Below are 25,886 nucleotides of genomic sequence, written 5' to 3' on the forward strand. Positions count from 1 at the left end.
AGGAGTACTAATTGGTTTTTGTCACTGTATGGTGAGGGGGACAGAGAAGAGAAATAAGGATTCCATTGTTTAGGAACCTAGAAACCAACCAAACTGACCCCCAGGGGAAAGACTGGGGTAGCTTGTTAGTTATAGGAAATATGGCATCCAGCTATTGCCTATAATCCTTGACAATACTGCATGAGAAAATGGATTTAAATTAAATACATAACACATACCAGGAGACACTATAAAATGGATGGTGCTAGGCAGGAGCATATCGCAACCTTTGTGCCATGATAGTTCTTGGCAAGGTATGGACCTGTTGTAAGCATATTCCATCAATGGGATGAACTTACGGCACCTTCCAGAAGAATGATGCCAGCAAAGTCAGCTTTACACAACAATACCATGAACACAATACAGTAAGGGGGGTAAACTAAGAAAGAACAGAAGTTACTAGTAATAGAGTAAAGCTAATTCATTAAGAGGTTTCATAACAAGAAGTGTATCTCTGATAAAGATACTTGTCAACAACTGAGTTGACAACTCAATTGAGATAGGTTAAGGGGCGACTGGCTGGCTCAGTCAGAAGAGCATGCAACTCGTGATCTCAGGGTTCAGAGTTCGAGCTCCATGCTGGGTATAGAAATTATCGAAAGAAACTAATTCTGAGTCATGGTTGGATAGCATAGCATCTTTGGAGGAACTGGCACTCTGAGGAAAGATAGCTAGGATTAGAGTCATAGCATTAATTCTTACTTGCTGTGGATGACCTTGAGGAAATTCCTGAAGTTCTCTGTGCCTTGGTTTACTTATCTGCAAAACAAGAATAACAATAGAACCTATCCAGCCTATGACTGTGATGAAGATTAAGTAAGTATTGGTCAAGCACTTAAAAGAGCATCTGGCATATAAGCACTATATATAATTATTTATTATACAAAAGTTCTCTGCCTTTCTGTTTCCTTTTAAAAAGCAGAATAAGGACTACAACACTTGGCCTTTTGCTACACCAAATATGGTCCACTGACCAAACTGTGAAGGCTATTTTGGCCAAGATAAATGTAAGTCTGCACTGAGAAAAGCACTTTAGCATTTTCACTTAGTGTATGGCAATACTTCATATTTAGAAAATTACTGGTGGGCACGGAGACTGGAAATTCTTGCTAACTTTTGCTTAGCAAATCTGTAGTTACTTTTTGTGTTGTGCAATGGATGATTCCTCTCTTTCTCTAAATGTTTATCATTAAATTTCTAGCACCTCCTCAGAAACCTTTCCCAGCTCTCCTCTTTACAAGAGCTAGCTAGCTCTGTCACTCACTAGCTGAGAAGCTCCAAGGAACTCACTTTCACTTTCTGAACCTCAACTTGCTCTGCTGTAAAATAAAACGCAAGGACAGATGTGAGAGCACGAGCATAAAAAGTATTAAAATTTAAAAAGACTTAGACACACTCAGAAGCAAGCTCAACATTCCTGTAGGGCCAAATCCCAAAATGGTTGACCAGTCTGGGGGTTCAGAAGCAGGCAGAGGCAGATGAGAGCTCATACACAGCAGAACAACAGGTATTTAAATGCCCCCGACGAGGCAGGGGGCCTCCTCCACACTTATTTCCTGAAGCCAGAGGCTAAGGTGGTGCTGATTCACCCCATGTAAAAAGCTGCAAAACGAGGATGAAGCCTGGGAAGGTGCTCGGGGCTGCCTACTTAGGGAAGGAAACAGAAGCAGATACAGCACTGCAGCCTAATCTCAGGTTAAGCCACCATCTGGTGCCATCCGCACCATCTCTGACAGGTACACCAGACAGAAGGGCTGAACCTCAAGTATAAGAACTAGCCCTACACTTGAGGCCCATGGGTGCAGGGCTGTGGGGTGTGCTTGGCAGATACACCATGAACTGCTGGACAGGGAGGAGCTCCAAGAACTGAGAATGAAATTTCAACTCCAATTCAAAATAAGACTGCTAAACAAACTTCCAGAAGCATGAAGAAAAAAACCAATACTAAGAAGAACAGCCAAAAGAGAGAGAGAGAGGAGATGAATTTACTCCTGACAAAAATGAAAATAGAACAAGTTGAAATTGACTTCAAAATAATTAAGTTTAAATCCTCTCCAAGTTAAAAGTAGAAAATGCATCCTTAAAAAAAAGAGACAAGTATGAAACAGAAATTGGGAAAAGTGAAACAAGAACAGATTGATAGAAACAAGAATGGACTATAAAACCTAGAATCACACAGTTACACAAAAGAATGATTAATTTGGAAGATGAAGGTCTCATTCAGGGCCGGGAGAGATCATGACATAAAAAGGTAAAAGAGCCATCACTAGAAATAAAAGGTGTATTGACATAGAAACATAGCTAACTGGACTTTGAAAACAGAATAAGTAGAGAATCAAAACCTGCAGAGATATGACTAAGAATGTTCCAAATTAGAAGACATGGTTTTCCAGATGGAAAATGCACACCAAGCGTCATCTGGAATAAATAAGTTTAAGTCTATGCTTAGACACATCACAGTGAAATGAAAATAGAACATCGAAAATAAAGTTTTAAAAGCCACCCTAGAGGAAAAATAGTCAATCCAAAGGAACCAAAAAGAGAATTCTCAGCAACAACAATAAACACTAGAAGAGAAGAAGGTAATACATTCACAATGCTGAAGGAAAATAACCCTCATTCTGGAATTCTGCACAATGCAAAATTACCTTTTAAGAGAAAGGACAGTAAGAGTTTATTAACTAGAGAACATGGATGAAAAAAACTAGTAGATGGGAAAAAAAGAAAAAGAGAAAAACTACTACATGATAGATTTCAGTAAACAGTGTATTTGAACCTCATAATTGCTGAAGTTATCCTAACTATATGATTATGCAACATGACATATCTTATAAGTTCTGAGAGCATGGTGTCTAAAAGTTGCTTCCTAAGAGTCAGTTTATTCTGATGAAGCTTTGAGTGACTTTTTAAAATTCTAATTGTCCTATCAGAGAACATTTTTTCCCTTTTTCCTAAATGTTAATTGAAAGAGGAACTCTTAAAGAGTACATAATTTTCCCACCAAAAAAGAGCTATCTAAACTACTACTAATTACTTAGCAGTTTACCTCCAAATGCTTGACAGCAGACACTTGACATTTTGGATGGAAATACCTGGAGACCTTTATGGACACCCCAATTCACACACATACCACTCATGTAGTCTCCCCAAAATAGAGAATGTATTTATAATAAACAAGTTATAAGATGAAATAGGTAAGTTATAAATGAATGATTTAAGTAACCCCTTTAGGCCCCTAAAAAGAGTTAGTGGAAATTCACTGAGAAGTTAAAAACCTCAAAAGCCCACTGGGAAGGGAACACTGTCCAGTAACACTGAGAAAGGAATTCAAAATCCGACCACGGCAGAAGGGCCAATCACTGTGTTCCACAGACTTTCCAGATCACCCTGAGAAGGCAGAACACCTTACTTCAAAAGTCAACTACTTTTATGTGGTACAATCACGAAACTTTTCTGTATTCAGCTGTTATCCCTCTTTTCCACTATTTTCCATATAATCATTTTAATAGATGTCTAATACCCTATTAGGCAGATAGATAATACCCTTGACCAGAGGCATCTTGGACATCTGTCTGTATTGTTTTTTATTTTTATTAGTAATACTAAACTAAATGTAATCATAAAACTTTTCCTTTCTTTTCAACAGTTCTTGGGATACATTCTAATAGCATTTGTTGATAGCAGGCAAAACTATGCATGCTGTTTCAAACAGTGGGATTTATCTTTAATCTTCCCTCCACTATTACAATGCCAGTATTTCCTCACTATATCTCTGTCTTCTCCCTGGACTTATCACTACGGCAGTTTCCTCTGCCTTTTTAATTTCTCATTCAATGCCAACTGTTTGAGAACAGCTTTCAAATTCCTTTAATAAATCCTTATGAGAGGACTTGTAGAACTCTCAAGATTCAATCAACAGAGGCTGGTCTAAACCACAATTGTCTTCATGTTACACCAACCTGGGGCTCTGAAGAGCAATTTGAGTCATCTACGAACCAATCCTACAACTAGGGAACATACAGTAAAAAGCACTGCCAAAGTTAATACGGGGGGGGGGGGGGGGAAACAACCTTACACAAAACAGAAACGTTTTACTGGAATATTTGACCTTGATAAATTCAAAACAACATTATCTACAGCAAGAGATAAATTTATCAGAATCTGATTTTAATTTAAAATAAAGCCTTTTTGGGGTGCCTGGGTGGCTCAGATGGTTAAGTGTCTGCCTTTGGCTCAGGTCAAGATCCCAGGGTCCTGGGATGGAGCCCCACATCGGGCTCCCTGCTCATCAGGGGACCTACTTCTCCCTCTCCCTCTGCCGCTCCCCCTGCTTGTGCTCTCCTGCTCTCTGTCAAATAAATAAAATCTTTAAAAATGAAATAAAACAAAGCCTTTTATATTTAACCAGAGGACACAAAAACCAATTTTTAGTTTCAATGATTTTGCTATTGTTTTCCTACTCTCTATATCATTTATCTCAACCCTACATCATTTCCTTCCTTCTGCTACCTCTGGGTTTAGCTTGCTCTTATTTTTCTAATTTCTTATGGTGTAAAGTTAGCTTATTGGTTTTGGATCCCCTTTTTTTTTTCATATAAGTGCTTATAGGTATAAATTTCCCCAGGGTACTGTTAGTACTGTTATCCCTGCATCTCATAGGTTTTGGTATGTTTTCCCTTTCATTCATCTCAAGGTATTTTCTAATTGCACTTGTAATTTCTTCTTTGACCTACTAGTTTTTTAACAGTATGTTGCCTAATTTCCACATGTTAGTGAATCTTCCTGTGTTATATCCATTAATGATTTCTAGTTTCATTCCACTGTGGTCACTTTGTATGATTTCAATCTTTTTAAATTTATCGAGACTTGTTTTGTGGCCTAACATCTGGTCTATCCTGGGGAATGTTCCGTGTGCACAAGAGAAGAAGTGCCTTGTGCTGTTGTTGGGTAGAGTGTTCTACAGATGTCGCTCAGGTCTAGGGGATTTAGAGTGCTGTTCACGTCCTCTATTTCCTTACTGGTCTTCTGTCCAGTTGTTCTATCCATTACTAAAAGTGAGATTTTGTATAACTGTCTGCTACTCCCTTCAATTCTACTGGGTTTTGCTTCATACATTTTGGGGCTCTGTTGTTAGGTGTGTATATTTTAATAAATTTTTTACCATCTTAATGGAGTGACCCTTTAATCGATATATGATGTCCTTCTATGTCTTGTAACAATTTTTGTCTTTAAGTCTATTTAGTCTGATGTGACTAAAGCCAACCAGGCTCTCTTTTGGTCACTATTTGCATGAAATATCTTTTTCCATTCTTCCATTTTCAACCTATTTTTAACACTGGATCAAAAGTGAATCTCTTACAGACAGCATATAGTTGGATTATTTTTTAAATCCAACTGTTTCTGCCAATTAATTGGAGGTGTTTATCCATTTAAAGTAATTCCATATAAGGAAAGATTTACTTCTGCCATTTGTTGTCTGTTTTCTATGTCTTATACCTGTTTGGTTCCTCAGTCCTTCCATCATTTCTCTTTTTATGATTAACCGATTTTTTTTCTAGTATACTATTTTTGTTACCTTCTCATTTTCATATTTTTTATATTTTTTAGTTTTTTTCCTTCGTAGTCACCCTAAGGATTGTTATAAAGTTCAAATTTGAATTAATACCAACTTAGTGTCAAGAATATACAAAAACTCTACTCCTTTATAGCCCTGTTGCCCCTTATATTATTATTGTCACAAATTATATCCTTATACATGTGTGCTCATTAACAGATTTGTAATTATTGTTTTAAGTATTTTTCTTTTAAATCATATAGAAAACAGAAGAATTACAAATCAACACTACTGGCTTTGAGATTCACCATTCTTCATTTCTTGTTGTGGCTTCGAGCTACTATAAAGTGTCCCTTTCATTTCGGTCTGGAGAACTCCCTTTAGCACTTGTTATGGGGCAGGTCTACTAGTGACAAACTCCTTGAGTGTTTGCTTATTGGGGAATGTCTGTCTCCAGTGACACTGTCTGTCAGGGTATGAAGTGCCTCCCCAGGCCACCTGTTGCCATCAGATTAGGGTTAGGAGACCCCTTTGGTCTCTGCTAAAACCATGTTTTCCAGCTAGGAAAGTACCATCCCAGGTTGTCTGCTGCCACCAGGTGAGGGACAAGAGACCAATTTCCAGATTGGTCTCTGATGACACGAGAGGGAGGGACATCCATGGTGTTTGAATGGGGTAGAGCAGGTGTTGCCAAAAGGTTTCCATCTAGCTTATCTACCTTTGGCTAGACAGTAGACTTTTCTCAAGGGCTTTTTTTTTTTTTTTTTTTTGGTCTATATTTGTTGGCAGTTTCAGTTTGCAGGCTTCTCCAGTACTCAGTCCAGGATATACGGGAGATTTTTTTTTTTTTTTACAACTCAGGGAACTCACTGCCATGCCATTACTCAAGTCCTAAGGCCCTAGCCAGTCCACTTTCCTGTTTATATCTTTCAAAGTCCTCTTTCTGTTTATTACGTCCAGGACTTTTAGTTGTACTTAGCAGTGGGGGGAAGTAAGGAGAAATTAGTTTAAATCATCTTGTCCTCAATTGTGTTTTATGATGTTTCAACTATATTTGCAACAAATTTTTTCTTGGATAGAGGAATACAACACAGAATCAGAAACCTTAAGCACTAGAAGGATCTATCTACTCTAAGCTTCACATTTTATAGAAGAGGCAGTAGGTCTGTGAGACTAATCTGCTTACTTCCCACAAAGCTTACAGAGTAGTGAAGCTAAGAACCAGAGCACAGACACATTCATATCGTGCTCTACAGCTTTCAGTATGTTCTTTCATCATCACGAATGAAGGTAGATCCTAGGCCTAGACCTTCTTTCCTTAATTACAGAAATACTCATTAACATACTGTGATTTTTAGCTAATCTATAGCGTGCACTGTAAGACAGAACAGGGTAACACTCTGGAACAAAAGTGAAGGTGGCATCCTAGGTGATAGGTTTGTAAATTCTCTTCAGAATAATTACGAAGTTTCTAATACATGAATACATAGAAAAATACCTCTATAAAAATACATATACTAAACTTACATACGATGAGTGAAAATTAGGATGGTGTATATATCTTTGAAAGCTCACAAATATGCTTTATCTACATAGCCAATATATTAAGGTGATTCGATGAGTAATGTGCATTACATGAGATTTGATGTATGCCCACTGAGTTAATTTGATCAAGAGAAAAGCCGTGAAATGCTAGAAGTGATGACATTTCCATACTGTTTATACTTAAAGAATGTTTTCTTACAGATATTTAAAGTTGCCAATGAGATAGTACTTCATTTTACTCTATTAAAAATGATTTAGTATGTGTTTAAAATGGATTGAGTATGCATGTTAAACTTTAATCAAATTTGCATTTTAAAAATCTATTAAATAATCCTGGGAGAAACTTACATAATCACCAGTAATGCCCCCCCAAAAGGCCAAGAGAAAAAGAGTAAGTGTGTGTGAGCTCTAAAACTCTTAATTTCTTCCAGGGGAATTTACTATTTTGTATCACCAATTAATACATTAACTTACAATAAGAATACCTGAAATAACAGGATATTATACTATAAGGACATTTTCTAGAATAGCATAGTGTCAAGTATTTCGGAAATAGTTCAGGGCCTAGAAACTGCCATTTGAGTTTAAGTGAGCTCGTCTTTCCTTCCGAATGAAAAGAGGGTAGGATCATATTTAAAAAGTTGTGTCTAAGAAATTTGGCTTTGAAATGGAACAGCAAGCTCAGCATATTCCTACTGGGTTCAGCAGTGCCTCAGGGACCTCATTCTAGCCAGATGACAAAGTTAGATGAAAGATTTGCTGTGTGGACTATGGTTTCCTCAAGGCCATCTGGGTTCATGGCTAGTCCTTCACAATAGTACACACAGGACCTGAGGTGCACAGTGGCTAGTCCCTCCAGCAAAACCATCCCATCAAGCCCTCTAACCCTGCTGGAGTCAGCCATCCCAAGAACTGAGACTCCCAAGGCCATCCATCAGGATCTGGGTTCTTGTCCCCACAGGGTATGGGTACATCTCCTAACCTGACTTCATGCCTCCCACCCTCCCCAACTCAAGAAAGACTTCCACTGTGCGCTGTAAGAACTCAGGGCATGGGGGGCCTGGGTGGCTCAGTCATTAAGTGCCTGCCTTTGGCTCAGGTCATGATCACAGGGTTCTGGGATCAAGCCCCGCATCAGGCTCTCTGCTCAGTGGGGAGTCTCCTTTTCCCCTCTCCCTCTGTCCCTCACCCTACTTGTGCTCTCTCTCTCTCTCAAATAAATAAATAAAATCTTTAAAGAAAAAAAAAAAGAACTTAGGGCATACCACTAACAAATCCTGTAGATTCTCAACTTCATCTCTGAACATTCCTCCTCTTGCCCTAATTCAGTGTTTCTCAATCCCAGCTACACTTCAGAATCATGTGGGAAGCTTCGTAAAACTCCCAATGCCTGGGCCTCCCACCACACCAAAATCTCTGGGGGTGGGACCCAAACCTCAGCAGGTTTAAAGCTCTCCCCCAGATAATTCCTGTGTGTACAATGTGAGTACCACTGGGCTAACTTACACCCTGTGCTCTCCCGTCAGGGGCTGCTCCCCCAACAGAACTCTCTTGTCAGGGGGACCTCCTTTCCCTAAGCTTTGGCACCACTGGCCTCAAGTGGGCAGGCCACTGGCTCTTCCCTGCCACATCCAAACACTAAATCTCTCTCCCCTGAAATCTAGCTTTCTAAATTTCAGACAGTTCCTTGAACACATGGGGATCTCTTGCATGCCTGCCTCCTTGCATTTGCTTTTTCTCTATAGTAATGCTCTGAACCCCTCAGCCACCTGAAAAGAAAAGTTCTCTTGTTTAAAACTCATTTCACTGGTCACCTTAGCCCTTCCATGAAGCCCTCTTGGTCTAAGCTTAAAAGTATTGATCTAATGCTTCCTGCACAGTACTTTCACCCTACAGTTCTATTTTAGTACTCATTGCATTGCAAGTGAGAAGCGCTTGCTGTTATAAGGTAAGAAATTAGTGGTATAAATAGGAAAATTCTGAGCACATTAGTCTACGGGGAGCCCCAATTCATCAAATGTGGTGCTAATATAAAACTGAAAAGGTTATCCTTTATACCAAAAAACCTCTTTTTTAAATAAAGATTATTGCCATAAGAAATGTGGCATGAGATCAATACTATTAAAGAGATTTGATTATTGGAGTACGAAATAGGCCCTTAGGAGAGAACTGACCTATGGGACAAGCACCAACTCTGTGGATGGAATTTTACTCAGTTTATATGCATACAAACAGTGAGCTACTAAGTTTAACTCTCATGTTAACACTGCTCCATATGAAACAGTTAACTCTAACTGCTCTTTAGTCATTTATGTTATGAGTCAATCTTTTTTAAAAAATTAATAAATAAATGTGTCACCTCTTCTGAGCTGAGCCAAAATACCATGACCTGGTCTCTAGCCTGTCCTCAAGAAAACATGGAACACAAACCATTTGATTCTTTATATATTCACTTGGTCCCTCTTGATCTTACCTATAGCATGAAAAATAAAAAGATCTGTTTCTTTGAATTTATTCCTTTTCCTAACTCCAGGGCCCCATTTGTATAATTTACTCCAGATGTCCATATCATACTGGTTCTTAGTATAAGTAAGGGCCAGCTAAACTGCATTTTATGCTGAAAATATATACCTCATCTCTCTCACTTGATAAAAGTAGAGATATACTTCTAGCGTATATAGAAATGATCTCTATATACCTTTGTGGACACATCTGCAAATGCACAAATGCTTTTCTCTTACATACTTAAAACCTCAAAAGACATCACTGACTGGCCACATAGTTTTTAAAATAGTTGTTCCTTTTTAGGGAACAGAATGTTTTCTTGTTTATTATAATCTAGTCTTAACCATTTATCAAGTTAAATAATATGAAAATTTTAAATCCAGGGCCACCTGGGTGGCTCTGTTGGTGAAGCATCTGCCTTCAGCTCAGGTCATGATCCCAGGGTCCTGGGATCAAGCCCCACATCGGGCTCCCTGTTTGGCAGGGAGTCTGCTTCTCCCTCTCCCTCTGCCTCTCTCCTTGCTTGTGTGCTCCCACTCTCACTCTCTCTCTCTAATAAATAAAGTCTTTAAAAAAAAAAGAAAATTTTAAATCCAAAACCTTTTTATCTTAATCTCTTCTCAGAGCTACTGATAAATTTAAGATTTAAATTATACCAAGTTTCCTTGTTTCTCCCCAGGCACTAAGTTTAAGCCTCATAAAAAACTCTCTGAGGTTAGGCGTATATATTTTTTTCCAAAGTCAGGTTGATTGTCCACATATAACAAGGAACACTCAAAAAAATGTTTAACAGAGCAAAAGAAGAGCTCAAAGTGCTTAAGTTTGCTGTAATAAAGCTTGTTGTGAAGTGGTAAAAATGACCTCATGAGAGAGTAAGCCAGAAGGAAAAGTAAAGCAAATAAGAAAACACAACAAATTGAAAACATGACAACTAAAAATCCGAAGCTAACGTGTGGTAAACTTTCTTTTTCAGTTTCAACTCTTCTAGGGGAAACTACTGGCCTAAGATACAAAAATTTAACTTTAATCACATAATATAGAGAAGAGGTGACAAATGAAAGCAGTTTGGAAATATTCTTACAAATATCTTAAAGCTGGTGGAGAATAATGTTCCCTAACAAAGCCCTCAGGGGATTGTTAAGTCTTGTATAAATAAAGAGGTGAATGGTCACACACACTACGAAATTGCACGCTTTACCAAAATTGACCAGGTTTCCTTACTATAGGACTTCAAACCCTTTAATGAGCCCATACGCACTGTGAATCTCCACAAGTGGGTACTGAGGCAGCAGCCTGCAAATTTGTCTTACCACAGAGCCCTGTTAATATCTCCCCGAAGACCGCTTTATCACAAGCAGTTTGGGAAAAACTAGAATACACAGGTGCCCCATCCACGTGGTTAGGTGAGCCTTTCCCAGGGCCATTAGCAATTTGACACTGCACAACGACTAAATACAGTCACATGTTCAGTACCCAGGATTTCCTCTGGTGAATGTGTGTGTCCCACTCACAGTGGAGGAAAAGGGGAGAGTAGGGGGAGGGAAGTGGCGAAGGGATTTTCTGCCTGCATTTCTTACACACCTGTTTCTGTAGTCTGAAATCTCCATAGTTAGGCAGCTGAGTTGGAGGCTTGGGCTGAGCACTGCGCTCACTGTTTACATTGTGATGGGAAATCTGGTAGACAAAGAAGCAGTCTCATTCATTAACAGTGACTTGAGAATTCCCAGCCCCCCATCAGATCCTTGGTCACTAAGACCCCAAGTAGGCAGGAAGCCCACCTCAAGCAGGTCAGATGAGGACTGCTGATAGCAGCAACACATTTCACAACCAGGAAGTCACTCCTGTTACTTGTACAGTAGAAGATAAGGAGGTTGATCACAAAAGCCCTTTCAGGCACGTCTGCCATGCATTCATCCAGGTGGTACCCAAGCCCTAGTATGAGACCAGCAGCTGGTAGATAACTACCTCCAGAATGCCCACTATTTTGCTGTGACAAAGCCCAGGTTTGCTGTTGGTGCCAGTCAGGAGTTTGGTCCCATCTAGGTCCTCCAGAGGGGGGACATGGTGAAAGCCTCACCGGCCAGAGCAACAGATCACTGTCTTACTGTATACGTAGACACTTCAGCTCCAATGATGGGGAGTACAGGGACTTTTAGGAGATGGACCTCAATTTGGGAACTGGCTCTACCTATTTACTAGCTATGTCACCTTGGCTGACTTGCTTAACTCCTGTTTTGGCTCCTCTGTAAAAAAAATAAAGGATATTAACACCTACTTCATAGGATTTTTGTGAAGATTAAATAATGCATTGAAAACACTTAGCACAATACCTGGTCTACTGCAGATGCTCAAGAAACAGAGCTAACAATTTAAATGAGCAGATATTATAACCAGGGAAAAGCTAAGGACAGAACTAAAGTTTGCCATTAGATATACAGCAGGGACTCAATAAATAATTGTTGGCTGATTAATCAACAACTTTTAAAGCCAATCCTGGAGTATTAGAAAGGGGGTTTTCACTCGCTTATATGTGAGTCAGGAAGAACAGGGCTTTTTATTACCCTTCAAACTGAGGAAGGAAAACAGTACTCATTGTATTTGCACCTCAGGCTGAGTGGATGCTAAAGATGAACTAATTCTCTAACAGAAGGACAAGCAAATGTTCAAAGTGGTTTCGGTGACTCAGCAAGTCCTAAGATGTGCCATATGGAAAGGTATGTTCTGAAGCACCTAGAGCAATAAGGTAGAAACTGGGACTGTTTATAGAGAAAGTTCCCAACGTTTTCTGCTGAAAGTTAGAGGGCCTTTAAAGACAGAAAGTCTCTTCAGCAGCAATTAATGAAAGGAAAGATCTGTAGTGCCCTTTACCACGCTCTGCAGATTTGCTGCTTGCTTCTCATTTCCAACTCTACAAGGAGTGTTGATGAATAAGGTCATAGTAGCACATATAAATAAGGCAGAATTAATTCACAAGTGAAACAGATTTTGGTTGACACACTCTCCCAACTCCTGCTGTTTCAGCTTATTGTTCCAAAGGAAAATACCATCCTAAAGATAAAGAAAGCACTGTAGGCCCAAACCATAGCGCTAAAACCATGGTGATGACCATTAATTATGGAGAATTAACACAGTTCCTAAAATACTGATGAAAATATACACACCCCAAATGCACATATTATACAGAAAAACCATGTCCCCCCACAGCCCAACTGAAGAGGCCCATTCTTCTACATCTTTCTCTCTCTGAAAATGACATGCAACCCTGTACGGCCAAAGGTGAACCAGTATGCATTTGTTTGGTTGCTTATTGAGGAAACTTTCCCTTTTCCACATGAGGTTGGGGGACTGGCTGGATAAGAAGAAATACAACCACTCTCTGCTCTCTTTGTCCAGATGTCATCTTGGGAATGTGACCGGCCAATTCTGTGGCTATCGACCCTTGCAAAGGAAGCACAGTGGTAGGACAACTTCCCTATACCCAATAGTTCACAGAAATCAACTTCTGTTTCCTACCTGGGATGGACAAGGTCTTGGAGGGAGCGCAGGTGGTGGAGGTAACAATCCTGACTTAGTAGCTGAAAAGAAAAACACATACTGTTAAGAATTACCAAAAACACATCAGGTGCTGCACTCAGGGTAGAGTCTGCTTGAGATGGTCTCTCCCCCTCTCCCTCTTCCCTTCCCCCTTCTCTCTAAAATGAATAAATACATATTTTAAAAAAAAGAATTACCAGAAACAAAACAAAATATCCTTCTACTTTTTAACTAGGAATACCAATTGCAGTTAACATGTTTAAGTTATTAAAATCCACCTGAAGGCTTAATTTTTAAAAAAGCAGTACATGCTATTTCTAATCCCTTTTTCATTTTCATCCTACCTACCCCAAATCCAATTATTTATATAGGCTGTTTTGATTAAGACAGTATAGAACAGTAAGGAAAAGATACCCTTTGATCAAAGGACTGGAACCCAGCATGGGAAAGGCAGTCAATCCCTCATTATTCTGATGTTAATTATTTAGTTTCAAATAATCTAGGCCCTTCGGTTTCTCTAATATTTCTCCCTATCTCTTGGCCATTACACTACTCATTAGCTTAGCAAGTGGGCTATAGAAATGAAGGAAGCCAGAGTCCCCATGGGCAGCTCTGCTACCATGTAAGCTAGTGGGTCTGACAGCAGCAGGGAGGCTGAAAGAGCTGGGACTAAATGATGTTGAGGGACCCTTCAAAGATCTCGATTTCCTTTTCTCTCCCTGATCCTTATTAGCAGAAATAATAAAATATGTTTCTATAATAATCTGGCCCCATTCAAAGGATGTTTTAAACAAAAGTTTCAGTCTAATTTTTTTTAATTTTGTGAGATATAGAGAAATTTTGAGTTAAGCCAAGAATGTCCAAGTTGTAACTAAATGAAAATAAACATCTGCTAGTGAATTATAAATAAAGCTCATAATCATGCACAAGAAATGTTTATTATCACACACTGGCAAGTTAAACCATATTCTTTACAAACTCCCTTAAAAAGCACACTGTGCTCTATAATAACCATACCTAGTTTATTGGCAATTCTATAATATGTGTGCTAATATTTGGACAATTTTCTGTGACTTAAAAATAAATCATAGCAATGTGCCAAGAACATGAAAGTTTTTGCAAATCACTTTTGATCTGACCGAGCTAGATCAGACGAGCCAGAAGATAGAGTCTAGGGCTTTCCATAAAGATAACTTAAGAGTAATTTCATAGAGATTTGCATTCTGAGCCAGTGCACAGATCTGGTACAACCATGTGGGCCCATCAAGGATTTCCCTCAATCTGTCTTTCATTAAAATTTATGAAACACATCAGTGGGTCAAAACTCCAGAGGTGGTGAGACCTTGAACAGCCTTCGATGACAAAGCATGTAGCAGCAGAAAAACTAAAGCCTCAGGGATTATCTATCTCAGGGCCCCTTCCAACTCTAAATGTCCTCAGGATTGGGCCTTTAAATTACCAGTTTCCCTAAAAACAAAACTTTTAAAATCTACACATGCTTTTAAAGGAAAGGCCTTTCACCGGAACAAAGTGTGTGTTAAAATAACCCTTTATTAACAAGAGGACTAAGAATTGATAAGCCAATTAAATAAACAAATTTCTGCTTCCAGCAAGAGGGAATAACAAAGACCAGATTTACCCTCCCATTTGAAACAGCCAAAAACAAACACGTTTTTTAATATGAAACAACAGTTTTAAGACATGAGAGCAAAATGTATAAAACAACAGTTTTTAAGACACTAGGAAATTCTGCAACAAAATACAGTGATCCCTGAGAGACAGGAAACCAACCAGTGAGTCCAATGTCTCACTGTCTCTGCTTAGTGTACTCAGATATAGGACGTACACCCAGATACATTTCCGATTCACTTCATTTTTACTATTTTTTAATTAAAAAAAAAAAATGCCGGGGCTCCTGAGTGGCTCAGTTGGTTAAGCGTCAGCCTTCGGCATAGGTCAAGATCCCAGGGTCCTGGGATGGAGCCCTGCATCGGGCTCCCTGCTTAGCGGGGGGCCTGCTTCTCCCTCTTCCTCTCCCTCTGTCGCTCCCACTGCTTGTGCTCTCCTGCTCCCTCTCTCTCTGTCTCTGTCAAATAAATAGATAAAATCCTTAAAAAATAATAAAAAAATAATAAATAAAAAACAAATGCCTTATTTTTGTAAAAGATGATATGAGGGTGTTTCTGAATATACTTTTGGATAAAACCCTATCACCTATGAATATTCACAGCAATTTGGTTTCCTCTTTTCAGTACATTTATCTATTTTTTTAAAGATTTTATTTATTTATTTGACAGAGAGAGAGCCAGCGAGAGAGGGAACACAAGCAGGCGGAGTGGGAGAGGAAGAAGCAGGCTCCCAGCAGAGGAGCCTGATGTGGGGCTCGATCCCAGGACTCCGGGATCACGCCCTGAGCTGAAGGCAGACGCTTAACGACTGAGCCACCCAGGCGCCCCACATTTATCTATTTTTTTGTTCCTATCTTACTTACTTGGTTAGAACATCTACTGTAAAGTTGACTTATAATAATCATAGGGGTATTCTTATCTTCTCTTGATCTCAAATGGAAGGCTTTCACTATTTCAACATTAAGTATGGTATTTGCTGTAGGTTTGTGTAGAAACCCTTTAACAGATTATGAAAATTCCCACCTACTATTATTTTGAAATTTGTTGATAATTTGTTGATACATTTTAACCAAAACTGCATGTCCACCCAATGAGATGATAGTATGACTTCTCCCCTTATAATTAGTTAATACGACAAGTTACATTATAAATTTTTAAATATTAAAACACCCTTGCCAACCTAGGATAATCCCAACTTTGTCAGGTTTTTATATCTGCTTAGATTTAGTTGGCTAATATCCTATTTAGGATTTTTGCCAAGTATATTCATAAGTGAGACCGGTAAGTGAGTTTCATTTCCCATATGGTAATCTGTTAGGCTTGATTCTGCTGGAGAGAGTTACCCATCTATACTCTGGAATAGGCTGCTGCTGTTGTTGAACGTCAGGTAAAACTTGACGGCAGAAGCATCTGGACCTGGAGTTTTGTTTGGAACAAGATTTTTAATGACTTCACTTCTTTAACTGTTACAGGATTATTCAGACTTTCTAATTTTTAAGTCAGTTTTGATAAATGATATTTTTCTAGACATTGTCTAAATGTTCATATTTATTGCCATAAAGACACTTCCCATGCCCTCCTCTACTCTACTCCTCTTAATCTCCCATGCATATAACTTTTGTTTTCTACTCCTAATACTATTTGTATCATCGCTCTAGCTTCCCTTGATTTAGCTCACCTGGCATTTGTCCATTTTATTACTTTTTTCAAAAAACCAACTTTCCTGAGCCTCTGTAGTGTCTGCTTACTTTCTGTGTCATTAATGTCTGTTCATCTCCTTGAATTTTCTTTCTTTGGGCTTATCCTATTGTTCTTTTTCTAGCTTAAATTACTTGTTTAACTGATTAATTTCCAGCGTTTCTTCTTTTCTAACGTGTTTAGTGTTACAAATGTTCTTCCAAGTGTCACACGTTTTGATCTGTTCTCATTCAGTTGTAAAGTTTTCCTAGTTTCCCTTACAGCCTCTTTTATGATACTACTTTCTGTCTGAAGTTCATCCTTTAAAATTTCCTTCATGGATAGTCTGTTAGTAGCAAGCTTAATCAGTTTGTGTGACTGAAAAGTCTTTATTTTACCCTCATTCTCCAAAGATTATTTCACTGGGCATAGATTCTAGATGGACAGTTATTTTCTCACAGCACATTAAAAATAACATTTCACTATCTTCTGGCTTCCATTATTGCTGTGGAGAAGTCAGGTGTCAACAGAATCGTTGTTTTTGGTAAGTAGTCTGTCTTCTCTCTGGTTGCTTTTTAAATCTCTTTGTGGTGCTCTGTAGTACTTAACTTGACACTGAGTCTGCCTGTTTATTTCTTCATCCTCTTTTTTTTTTAAGATTTTATTTATTTATTTGACAGAGAGAGAGATAGCCAGCGAGAGGGGGAACATAAGCAGGGGGAGTGGGAGAGGAAGAAGCAGGTTCCCAGTAGGGAGCCCAATGCGGGGCTCAATCCCAGGACCCTGGGATCACGCCCTGAGCCGAAGGCAGACGCTTAACGACTGAGCCACCTAGGCGCCCCTATTCTCTTTTTCTTTCATAACCTACTGAGCTTCACTAGAATTTCTTTTTTTTTTTTTTAAAGATTTTATTTATTTATGTGACAGAGAGACAGCCAGTGAGAGAGGGAACACAGCAGGGGGAGTGGGAGAGGAAGAAGCAGGCTCCTAGCGGAGGAGCCTGATGTGGGACTCGATCCCGGTACGCCAGGATCACGCCCTGAGCCGAAGGCAGACGCTTTAACGACTGCGCTACCCAGGCGCCCCTTCACTAGAATTTCTGAACCATGTGGCATCCTATTCACTCTGGGAAATTCTGAGTGATTCTCCAAATAGTCTTTCTGCCATTTTCTCTTACCTTTCCTTCTGGAGTTCTTTGTCTCAACTGCGCTGTGTTCTGGATAATTTTCTAAGATCCACGGTTCCATTAACCAATTCCCTCTTCAACTGTGCTTAATGTCCTGTTAATCCAGTCTTTAAGTTTACTTCAATGACTAAGTGTTTCATTCCTAGTTCTATCTGATCTGTTTTCAAAAAATTTTTTTTCATTTTTATAATATCTTGGCTATGTACTCATTTTCTCCATCTCCTTTTCTTTCAATTTATTAAACATATTTATGTAACAGTCTGTGTTTGATAATCCCACAATCTGAGGGCTTTGTATTTACTACTCTTTTGCTGCTCCTGCTAGCTCTCTCCCACTGTGTTCCATTTCCTTGAGTGCTTGGCAACCTTTGACTCTGAACGCACACCCCTTGGAACTTTACCTGTAGGAATTGGGCCTTGTGTGGAAACTGGGTTCCTCCTCTTCTGTGTCTGCCAGAAACCCGAAGGTGCTTATCAACCTGGGATCACTTGAAACTAAAAGCTTGGCTTGATACTGTATAGGATTCCTAGTTTTTGCTGTCCTGAATTTTATTAAGTGTCCTATAGTAAGACTTTTGAGTCTAGATAGTAGCTTGAATATTTTCAACTAATCTCACTCTCACCTCGTTAACACAATAGTGAAAAGAACTGTTTAAATTTTCTTGTTTAAATTTGGAACTGGGAAAATGGATGAGTGGCTGATAGCTAAACAAGCAGTAGAGAAAGCAGACAGTAACCAAGGTGTACCACAGAAGCCCCCCAGTTCTCAAGAACTGATGACATCAAACTTCTCTGGAAGTAGAGGTGAAATGAAGAAAGCAATAAAAAGTAAAGAAAATTAACTAATAGTGAATCCTATTTCCTACCCTTTAGAAGGGCATGCCTCGACAATACCCTTGAAGATCAGGTTCCAGCTACACCTCATGCAGGTTTTGGCTTCAGGATCCCTGTTCCTATAGTCCCTTCCGCTTGTAGTGTCCATGCCCTACCCCTACTCCACCTGGATAACTCAGAATATAGTAAGTGTCCAACAAATATCTGTTTGAACTAACATAAGAAAGAACTACAGGACCATGATCCATCCCCATATTAAAAAAAAAAAGACGAATTGAAACCGTTTAGGAGTAGTTAGATCCTGAGATTTTTCTCCCACATTCTGCATATTTTTATCATGTTTCCCACTCCAGCAAAAGGCTAGAGGTATCCTTCCTCTCCAGGGAGGACACCAGGCCCAGACGAAGGCATCGGGCCATATTGAAAACAGGGGGATCTAGTAAATGTATACATTCTGAAACTGTCAACCCTCTTCCTCTCTGCTCTCAGACTTTTGTATCCAGAGATTCAAAGAAGTGCTCCAGGGAACTGGACCAGCCAAGAAGGAAGATTCAGACATCAAGAGATCTCTAACAAGATGACAAATCAGATCATTCTACCATGAAACCCACAGATGGCGAGTCTTATCCATTTATCCATATATTCTAATCAGCTTTTTACCCCCTTTCTTAAATAGACACAGATAATGAAGTATTATCAGATATCTGCAGAAAAATTTCTAAGATAGAGTAATAGAAATAATAGAAATAGAAAAAAGGTTAATTTCAAAGATACAGATTAGATCTATAGTAGGAGAAAAAATTTTAATGTATATTAGTATCATCGTAATGATCATTCAGTTTATTCCAGAATTACTTAAGCATTCACTGTGTATCAGGCATTGTTTGAGGTACTGTGAAAATATCAGTAAAAAAAAACAGGAAAAAAAGCTCTACCTTCATAAGCTTTATTTTACTGAGAAGACAACTAACGGGGTGGGAGTAAGGAGTGAAATTTCTCAAAGTTATCAGGGAAATCCTCTGTAAGAAACAAGAGATGTTATTTGCAAAGACGAAGTACTCAGATGCTACTGAAAAAAAGAACAGTCAAATAATTTAAAAGAGCACCTGGAAATTAAAAACATGATAGCAGAAAGGGAAAGCTTAATAGTAAGATTCTAAGATAATCTAAGGAGATCTTTTTTAAAGGATTTATTTATTTATCTGAGAAAGAGCGGGGTGGGGGGCACGCACACACGAGCGCAGAGGGAAGGGGCAGAGGGAGGAGAGAGTTCCAAGCAGATGCCACGCTGAGCACAGAGCCCAATGTGGGGCTCGATCCCACAACGCTGAGATCACGACCTGAGCCAAAACCAAGGTGGGACACTTAACTGACTGTGCCACCCAGGCACCCCAATCTAAGGAGACCTTTTAAAAAGCAGGATAATATCTAAATAAAAGTTCCACAAAAAGAGAGAAAATAGCAGGAAAAAAAAAGTCACATGGTCCAAGAAAACTACCCAGAAATGAAAAATAAGACTTTCTAAATTAAGAGAGTCCACTGAGTACCCAGGACAATTGAAGAAAACAGACCCATGGCAAGGCACATCAATACAAAGTTTCAGGGACACTTGGGTGGCTCAGTTGGTTAAGTGTCTGCCTTCAGCTCAGGTCATGATCGCAGAGCCCTGGGATCGAGTCCCACATCAGGCTCCTTGCTTGGTGGGGAGCCTGCTTCTCCCTCTGCCTGCAGCTCCCTCTGCTTGTGCTGTCTCTCTCTCTCTCTCTCTCTCTCTCTCTCTCAAATAAATAAATAAAATCTTTAAAAAAATATATGAAGTTTCAAAATATTAGAGTTAGAAGATTCTACAACTTTCCAGCAGGGGGTGGAAGAGGAAGGCAGGCCACATCCAAAGGGATCAAGAGTCTAAACAGTTTTAGACTTTTAATATACCACTGAAAGCGAGAATTCATTATGCAATGTCATAAAAATTCTGAAGAAAACTGATTTCCAACCGATGGTTTAATACCCAAACAGGCAGCCTGCATGACGGTTCAATTGAAGGTATTCTGAGACATTCAAGGGCTCGTATTGAGCTCTATGCACCCTTTCCAAAAAAGCTACTCAAGGATGTGTTCTACCAAAGCAAGAGAGTAAACCAAGGAAGAGCAAGGCACAGGATAAAGAAGCTCCAACATGGGAGAAAGAAGAAGAGAACCCTTTGATGACAGAGAAGGGAGATGCCATGATGAAAACTATATACCAGGCACAGAAGACAATCACTGTACATTTCTTCAAACAGATGAAACTAATACCTGTGTCGGAATCTCATAAGAGGAACTTTAGAAAATTGAGGGAGTCTACGGTTCCTTCAAGGGGCAAGTACACTGAAAAGAAACAAGCTGATTATGCACTCCAAGGCCAACAAAAACCTGCACAAGAAAAATAAATAATTTACTATATGGCTTACATAGCCGTAAGAATAATATGAACACTAAATACTGATCTACTCTAACTGTACTGAGAGGGTGAAAGAGGAAAAAAGGTGCTAGAAGGGGAAGGCAGCAGATGATGACTACACTGAAAAGTCAACAAGAGGTTATATACAAATGTGTTATTTTGAAATGTGAATACCAAAAGAATATCAACAACTCTGTAGCAGAGTGTACTCTCTCATGCCTTGAGGCACATCAGTGAGGCACTTCCCAAACTTCAGTTTGTTCCCTCAGTTCAGCATGGAGCCCTGGGCCTTCCCCTCCACCGTATCAGGGCATCAGCTGTGATTATTCACTTTTCCAGCTTTTTCCCTCTCTTTCCAGAAGTCATGTCCACTGACCCTCAGTCAAGAGAAGGTAAAACTAAGCGTACCCACTCACTTCACTTCACTCCAGATTTGGAGTTTCAGTAAGAAATCTCAATATTTGCCTACTCACACATACGGCTTCTAGAAGGGGGAAGGCAGAGTCAAGCCTCAGGATTTCCCTTAGCTGCTACTCTTTCAAAAAAAAAAAAAAACGGCATTAGCTCATGCATCTTTCCTTATTTGGTTCCTGCTGAAAAATCTCTTTTACGTGTTTATGACTCCATGTTCATTTCCTTTAACAGTAGGTGATATTAATCTAGCTTCATTCTACCAAGTTTATGTCTGATTCATCTTTTTATCTCTCAGAGCACCTAAACATACTGCCTTGCGTGTATTAAGTATTCACATGATGGGTGAATAACTGGAATTGAATTTAGTAAAATATCTCCTCTTATAATAGTTTCAGTCCATTCATGATCTTAAATTGGATTCAAATATTTTTTCTGGCATGCTTCAATCAATTTAAAAAAGAGAAAGGGGCGCATGGGTGGTTCAGTCAGTTAAGCGTCTGCGTTCAGCTTGGGTCATGATCCCAGGGTCCTGGAATGGAGCCCCACATCGGGCTCCCTGCTCAGTGAGGAGTCTGCTTCTTCCTCCTCCTCTTCCTGCTGCTCCCCCTGCTTGTACTTACTCTCTCTCTCTGTCAAAGAAATAAATAAAATCTTTACAAAATAAAAATTAAAAAAATTAAAAAGAGAAAAAGTACCTTCATGCAAAGTGAAACTGAAAAAACACTGGCTGAGTAACCTAGCGTACACATGCAAAAGATGACAACGTACCTGTTAATAGTAACACCTGCTTTCCCAGAAGGGAAGAGAAGGAAAGAAGAGGGGAGGAGAACACTTCTGATGCATACATTGAAAACTACCATACGTGTGAAGCAATTGCAGGTTTATTCCTGAAGTCTCACAGTTAATAAGGTGGAATACCAGATATCAGCAAGGTTTTGTCAAATCAAAAAATTTTGTAAGTGTAATCAGGGGAAAAAAATAATAGATTCCCAAATCCTGAAAAGCAGATTTAAAAGTTCATAAAACAAACTGCCATTTAATCCTAAACCCAGAAAACACAGAAACAATTACTAGTGTTTATTAAATTTATTGAAAGATGTGCATTTTCTAGCACTGATCTGTTGAATCTCAGGTTCCTGGTATCTTCATCCAAAACTTTAATCTCTAAAATTTTTTATCCTTTTATTATGCTTAGAAATTTCCAGACAAAATATTATCCATGTATATTACTGTCTATTTACTCATTTCCCTCAGATTTTTACAAAGCCCCAAATCAATGATTTAATGAAAACATGTTCCAAATTACTAAGTGGAAATAAAGCAGCAAATGTGGCAACTGAAAGCTGCAAGGAACAGAAATCCAATTCTTCAGGGGAGAGAAACTTGGAATAACTTCAGCTGTGAAAAGGCCTCCCATCCCCCCAAACCAGGAATATTTTATGAAGAAAATAAAAGCATTCAAATGCCAAAGGGAAAAAAAATACTTAAAGGATGGAAAATGTTGAAAGGAGCCGCCAATGGGACCTGTACTTTTAAGTATCAATCAAGTACAGAGTTAGCCATTTGCAAAGCTTCAAGGATTTCACCAGTGAGGACCATTCTTCTTCTTGGCAAGTTCATTAAAATGGTTGTTTCTTTGTAATAGAAATGTACTTTCTTTCCTTAATAATCACAAAAGCATGTGTGAGTCTATGCCTATCTCCTAATCACCCAGTTACACAGAGTGATGGGTTCATATGTCATATACACCACAAATATGATAAAATGTTTGCCAGGAGTACTTTTCCAACAAGAGCTGCTTCAATCCCCTGATAATGCCCCACTTCCCCACAAACACACAAGCTCGTTAAATTCTCTGTTAAACACAACAATTATTTTTCACCAGTTAAAGGACAGGAACTTACACATAACTTGGAATTGTTCACCAGGGAAAATATTAATGACTGAGTTTGGAAAAGTAATGAGATCAAATTCAATTCTTCCACTTTGCGGATGAGAAAATTAAGGCCTGGAGAAGTAAAATGACATCACCAAAGCTACTATGGGGCAACAATCAGTATCACATTTTGAACCTACAGGACAGGTTACAGTAAAGAGCAGAAAAGGGCACCGAGATAGGGGATAAACAGCTGGACAGGTGTTATTGTATGTCCAGGGAATAAGCATGTCAGAAAGCTGAAAGTAAGAAAAGTATTGCAACTTCAAGGAACTAAAATGATGCTTCTGAATATGCTACATAATCAAATAAATAAGATGCTAGACACTATCTTAAAATGTGCCACTGTAGCAAATATTTAGCCTTCTAAATCATGTGATTACCTCTTCACAAGACTACATACGATCCCTTGCTTTAAAAAATACTCAGTGTAGTACTGCCATAAGGACATATAGATTAACAGACAGAATAAAGAGTCCAGAAACAAACCCTTATATTTACAGTCAAATGATTTTCAACAAAGGTGCCATGGCAACTCAACAGGGAAAAGAGAGTATTTTTCAACACGTAATGCTGAAACAACTAGATATCCACATACAAAGAAATGAACTTAGACCCTTAGCTCACACTAGAAACAAAAATTAAATCAAAACAGATTAGAGATATAAGAGCTAACATTGTAGTATTTTTAGAAATAAATAATAGAAAAGCTTCAAGACATTGGATTAGGCAGATTCCTTAAATACGACACCAAAAGCCCCATCTAAACAGGGAGGAATTGATAAACTGTACTTCATCGAAATGCAAAATTTTCTTGCTTCAAAATACACCATTAAGAAAACGGAAAGACATGGGGCGCCTGGGTGGCACAGAGGTTAAGCAGCTGCCTTCGGCTCAGGGCGTGATCCCGGCGTTATGGGATCGAGCCCCACATCAGGCTTCTCTGCTAAGAGCCTGCTTCTTCCTCTCCCACTCCCCTTGCTTGTGTTCCCTCTCTTGCTGGCTGTCTCTATCTCTGTTGAATAAATAAATAAAATCTTTAAAAAAAAAAAAAGAAAACGGAAAGACAAGTCACAGAATGGGAAGAAAATATTTGCAAATTACATATCTGATAAAGGCCTTGTAGATCCAGAACATACAAAGAACTCCAGAATATATAACTCAACAATAAAAAGACAAACACCACCCCTCCAAAAAGAAGACAAACACCCAATTTAAAAATGGGCAAATGATTTCAGTAGACATTTCACCAAAGATGACATAGGAATCATTAATAATCACAAGAAAAGATGCTCAACATCATTAGTCATCAGGGAAACAAATCAAAACCACAACGAAATGCCACTTCACACCCAGTGGGACAGCTATAATTTAAAAAAAAATAGTAAGCATTAGTAAAAATGGGAAGAAACAGTAACCCTCGCACATTGCTGGCGGAAAGGTAAAATAGTATGGACATTTTAGAAAACAGTTCAGCAGTTTCTTAAACTTACCATACACCCAGGAATTCCACTCCTAGGTCCTGTGCCAAGATAAATAAAAACATATGTCCGACAAAGACTTGCATGCAAGTGTTCATGGTAGCATTATTCCTAAACAGGCAAAAAGTATAAAAAATTCAGATGTCCATCAAACTGAAGAATGGAGAGACAAAATGCGGTATGTCCACAGAATGGAACACTATTCCACAATAAAAAATGAAATACTGCATGTGTTGTGATGAGCACTGGGTGTTATACGCAGCTAATGAATCACTGAACACTACATCAAAAACTAATGATGTACTACACAATGGCTAACTGAACATAATAATAAAAAAAAGAACAGCACTTTGAAAAAAAAATGAAATACTGATACATGCTACAACTTAGATGAACCTCAAAAACATCACACGAAGTATAGAAAGCCAGACACAGAAGACACTATATTGTATGATTCCATTTCTATGAAATGTCCAGAAAAGGCAAATCTATAGAAACAGGAGGTAGATTACTGGTTGTCTGGGGCTGGGCATGGGGATTGACTGTAAACAGGCATGAAGCATACTAGTGAGGTGCTGAAAAGGTTCCGAAACTGGATTATGGTCACAGCACAATTTGATAAATTTACTGGAAATCACTGAGCTGTATACTTACAATAGATGAACCTTATGGTCTGAAAATTATACCTCAATAGTTTTTTTCAAGCTAAAGGTGGGGGAAAAAGTATAACTAATCATGTGGGAGAGGGAACACAGACGAAACAAAATGGGCCATAGCTGATCATTGTTGAGGCCAGGGATTCAGTATACTATTCCTTTCCTTTTTTATATATATTTAACATAACAATTTGATAATTACAATTTATATCGATAATAACAATATTTGATCATCAAAAAAAGAAATAAATTCCTAAGATCTTCAAGTATTTATGAAGGCAAAACTTTCCTTTCTTCCTAAAGAACCTCGGGGAAATTGGCCCAACAGTGCAAATCACATAAAAGAAAAAAGAGGAAAACAATATTAGTTTCTTGCATATTGGGCACCATATCTATTCTTTAATATATCTTTTAACTTTAGATCTATTATTATCTATAGAAAAATAGTGAGGTGTACCC

The 25,886-nt window shown here is 38.7% G+C and overlaps 1 protein-coding gene across 16 annotated transcripts in view; it reads right to left on the reverse strand.

The window, feature by feature from the left end:
• The window catches only part of REPS2 (RALBP1 associated Eps domain containing 2), a 397,176-nt gene that overhangs the window by 195,670 nt on the left and 175,620 nt on the right, over positions 1-25,886 (reverse strand). For 10 of the 16 annotated variants that reach the window (XR_006776249.2, XR_006776252.2, XR_006776253.2 and 7 more), the window contains 3 exons: positions 13,157-13,218; positions 11,225-11,317; positions 742-798 (listed from right to left, as the gene is read on the reverse strand). Coding sequence is in view for 13 of the 16 variants with exons in the window: in XM_045777996.2 (XP_045633952.2) it covers positions 742-798; positions 11,225-11,317; positions 13,157-13,218 (212 nt within the window). In the remaining 3 variants the exon portion in view is untranslated. The remainder of the gene's footprint in view (positions 1-741; positions 799-11,224; positions 11,318-13,156; positions 13,219-25,886) is intronic. The other 6 variants (XM_045777999.2, XM_045777994.2, XM_045777992.2 and 3 more) reach the window with 3 other exon arrangements.

Source organism: Ursus americanus, chromosome X (assembly GCF_024610735.1).
Source record: "Ursus americanus isolate L20-20 chromosome X, mUrsAme1.1.p, whole genome shotgun sequence".
Taxonomy (NCBI): Eukaryota; Metazoa; Chordata; class Mammalia; order Carnivora; family Ursidae; genus Ursus; species Ursus americanus.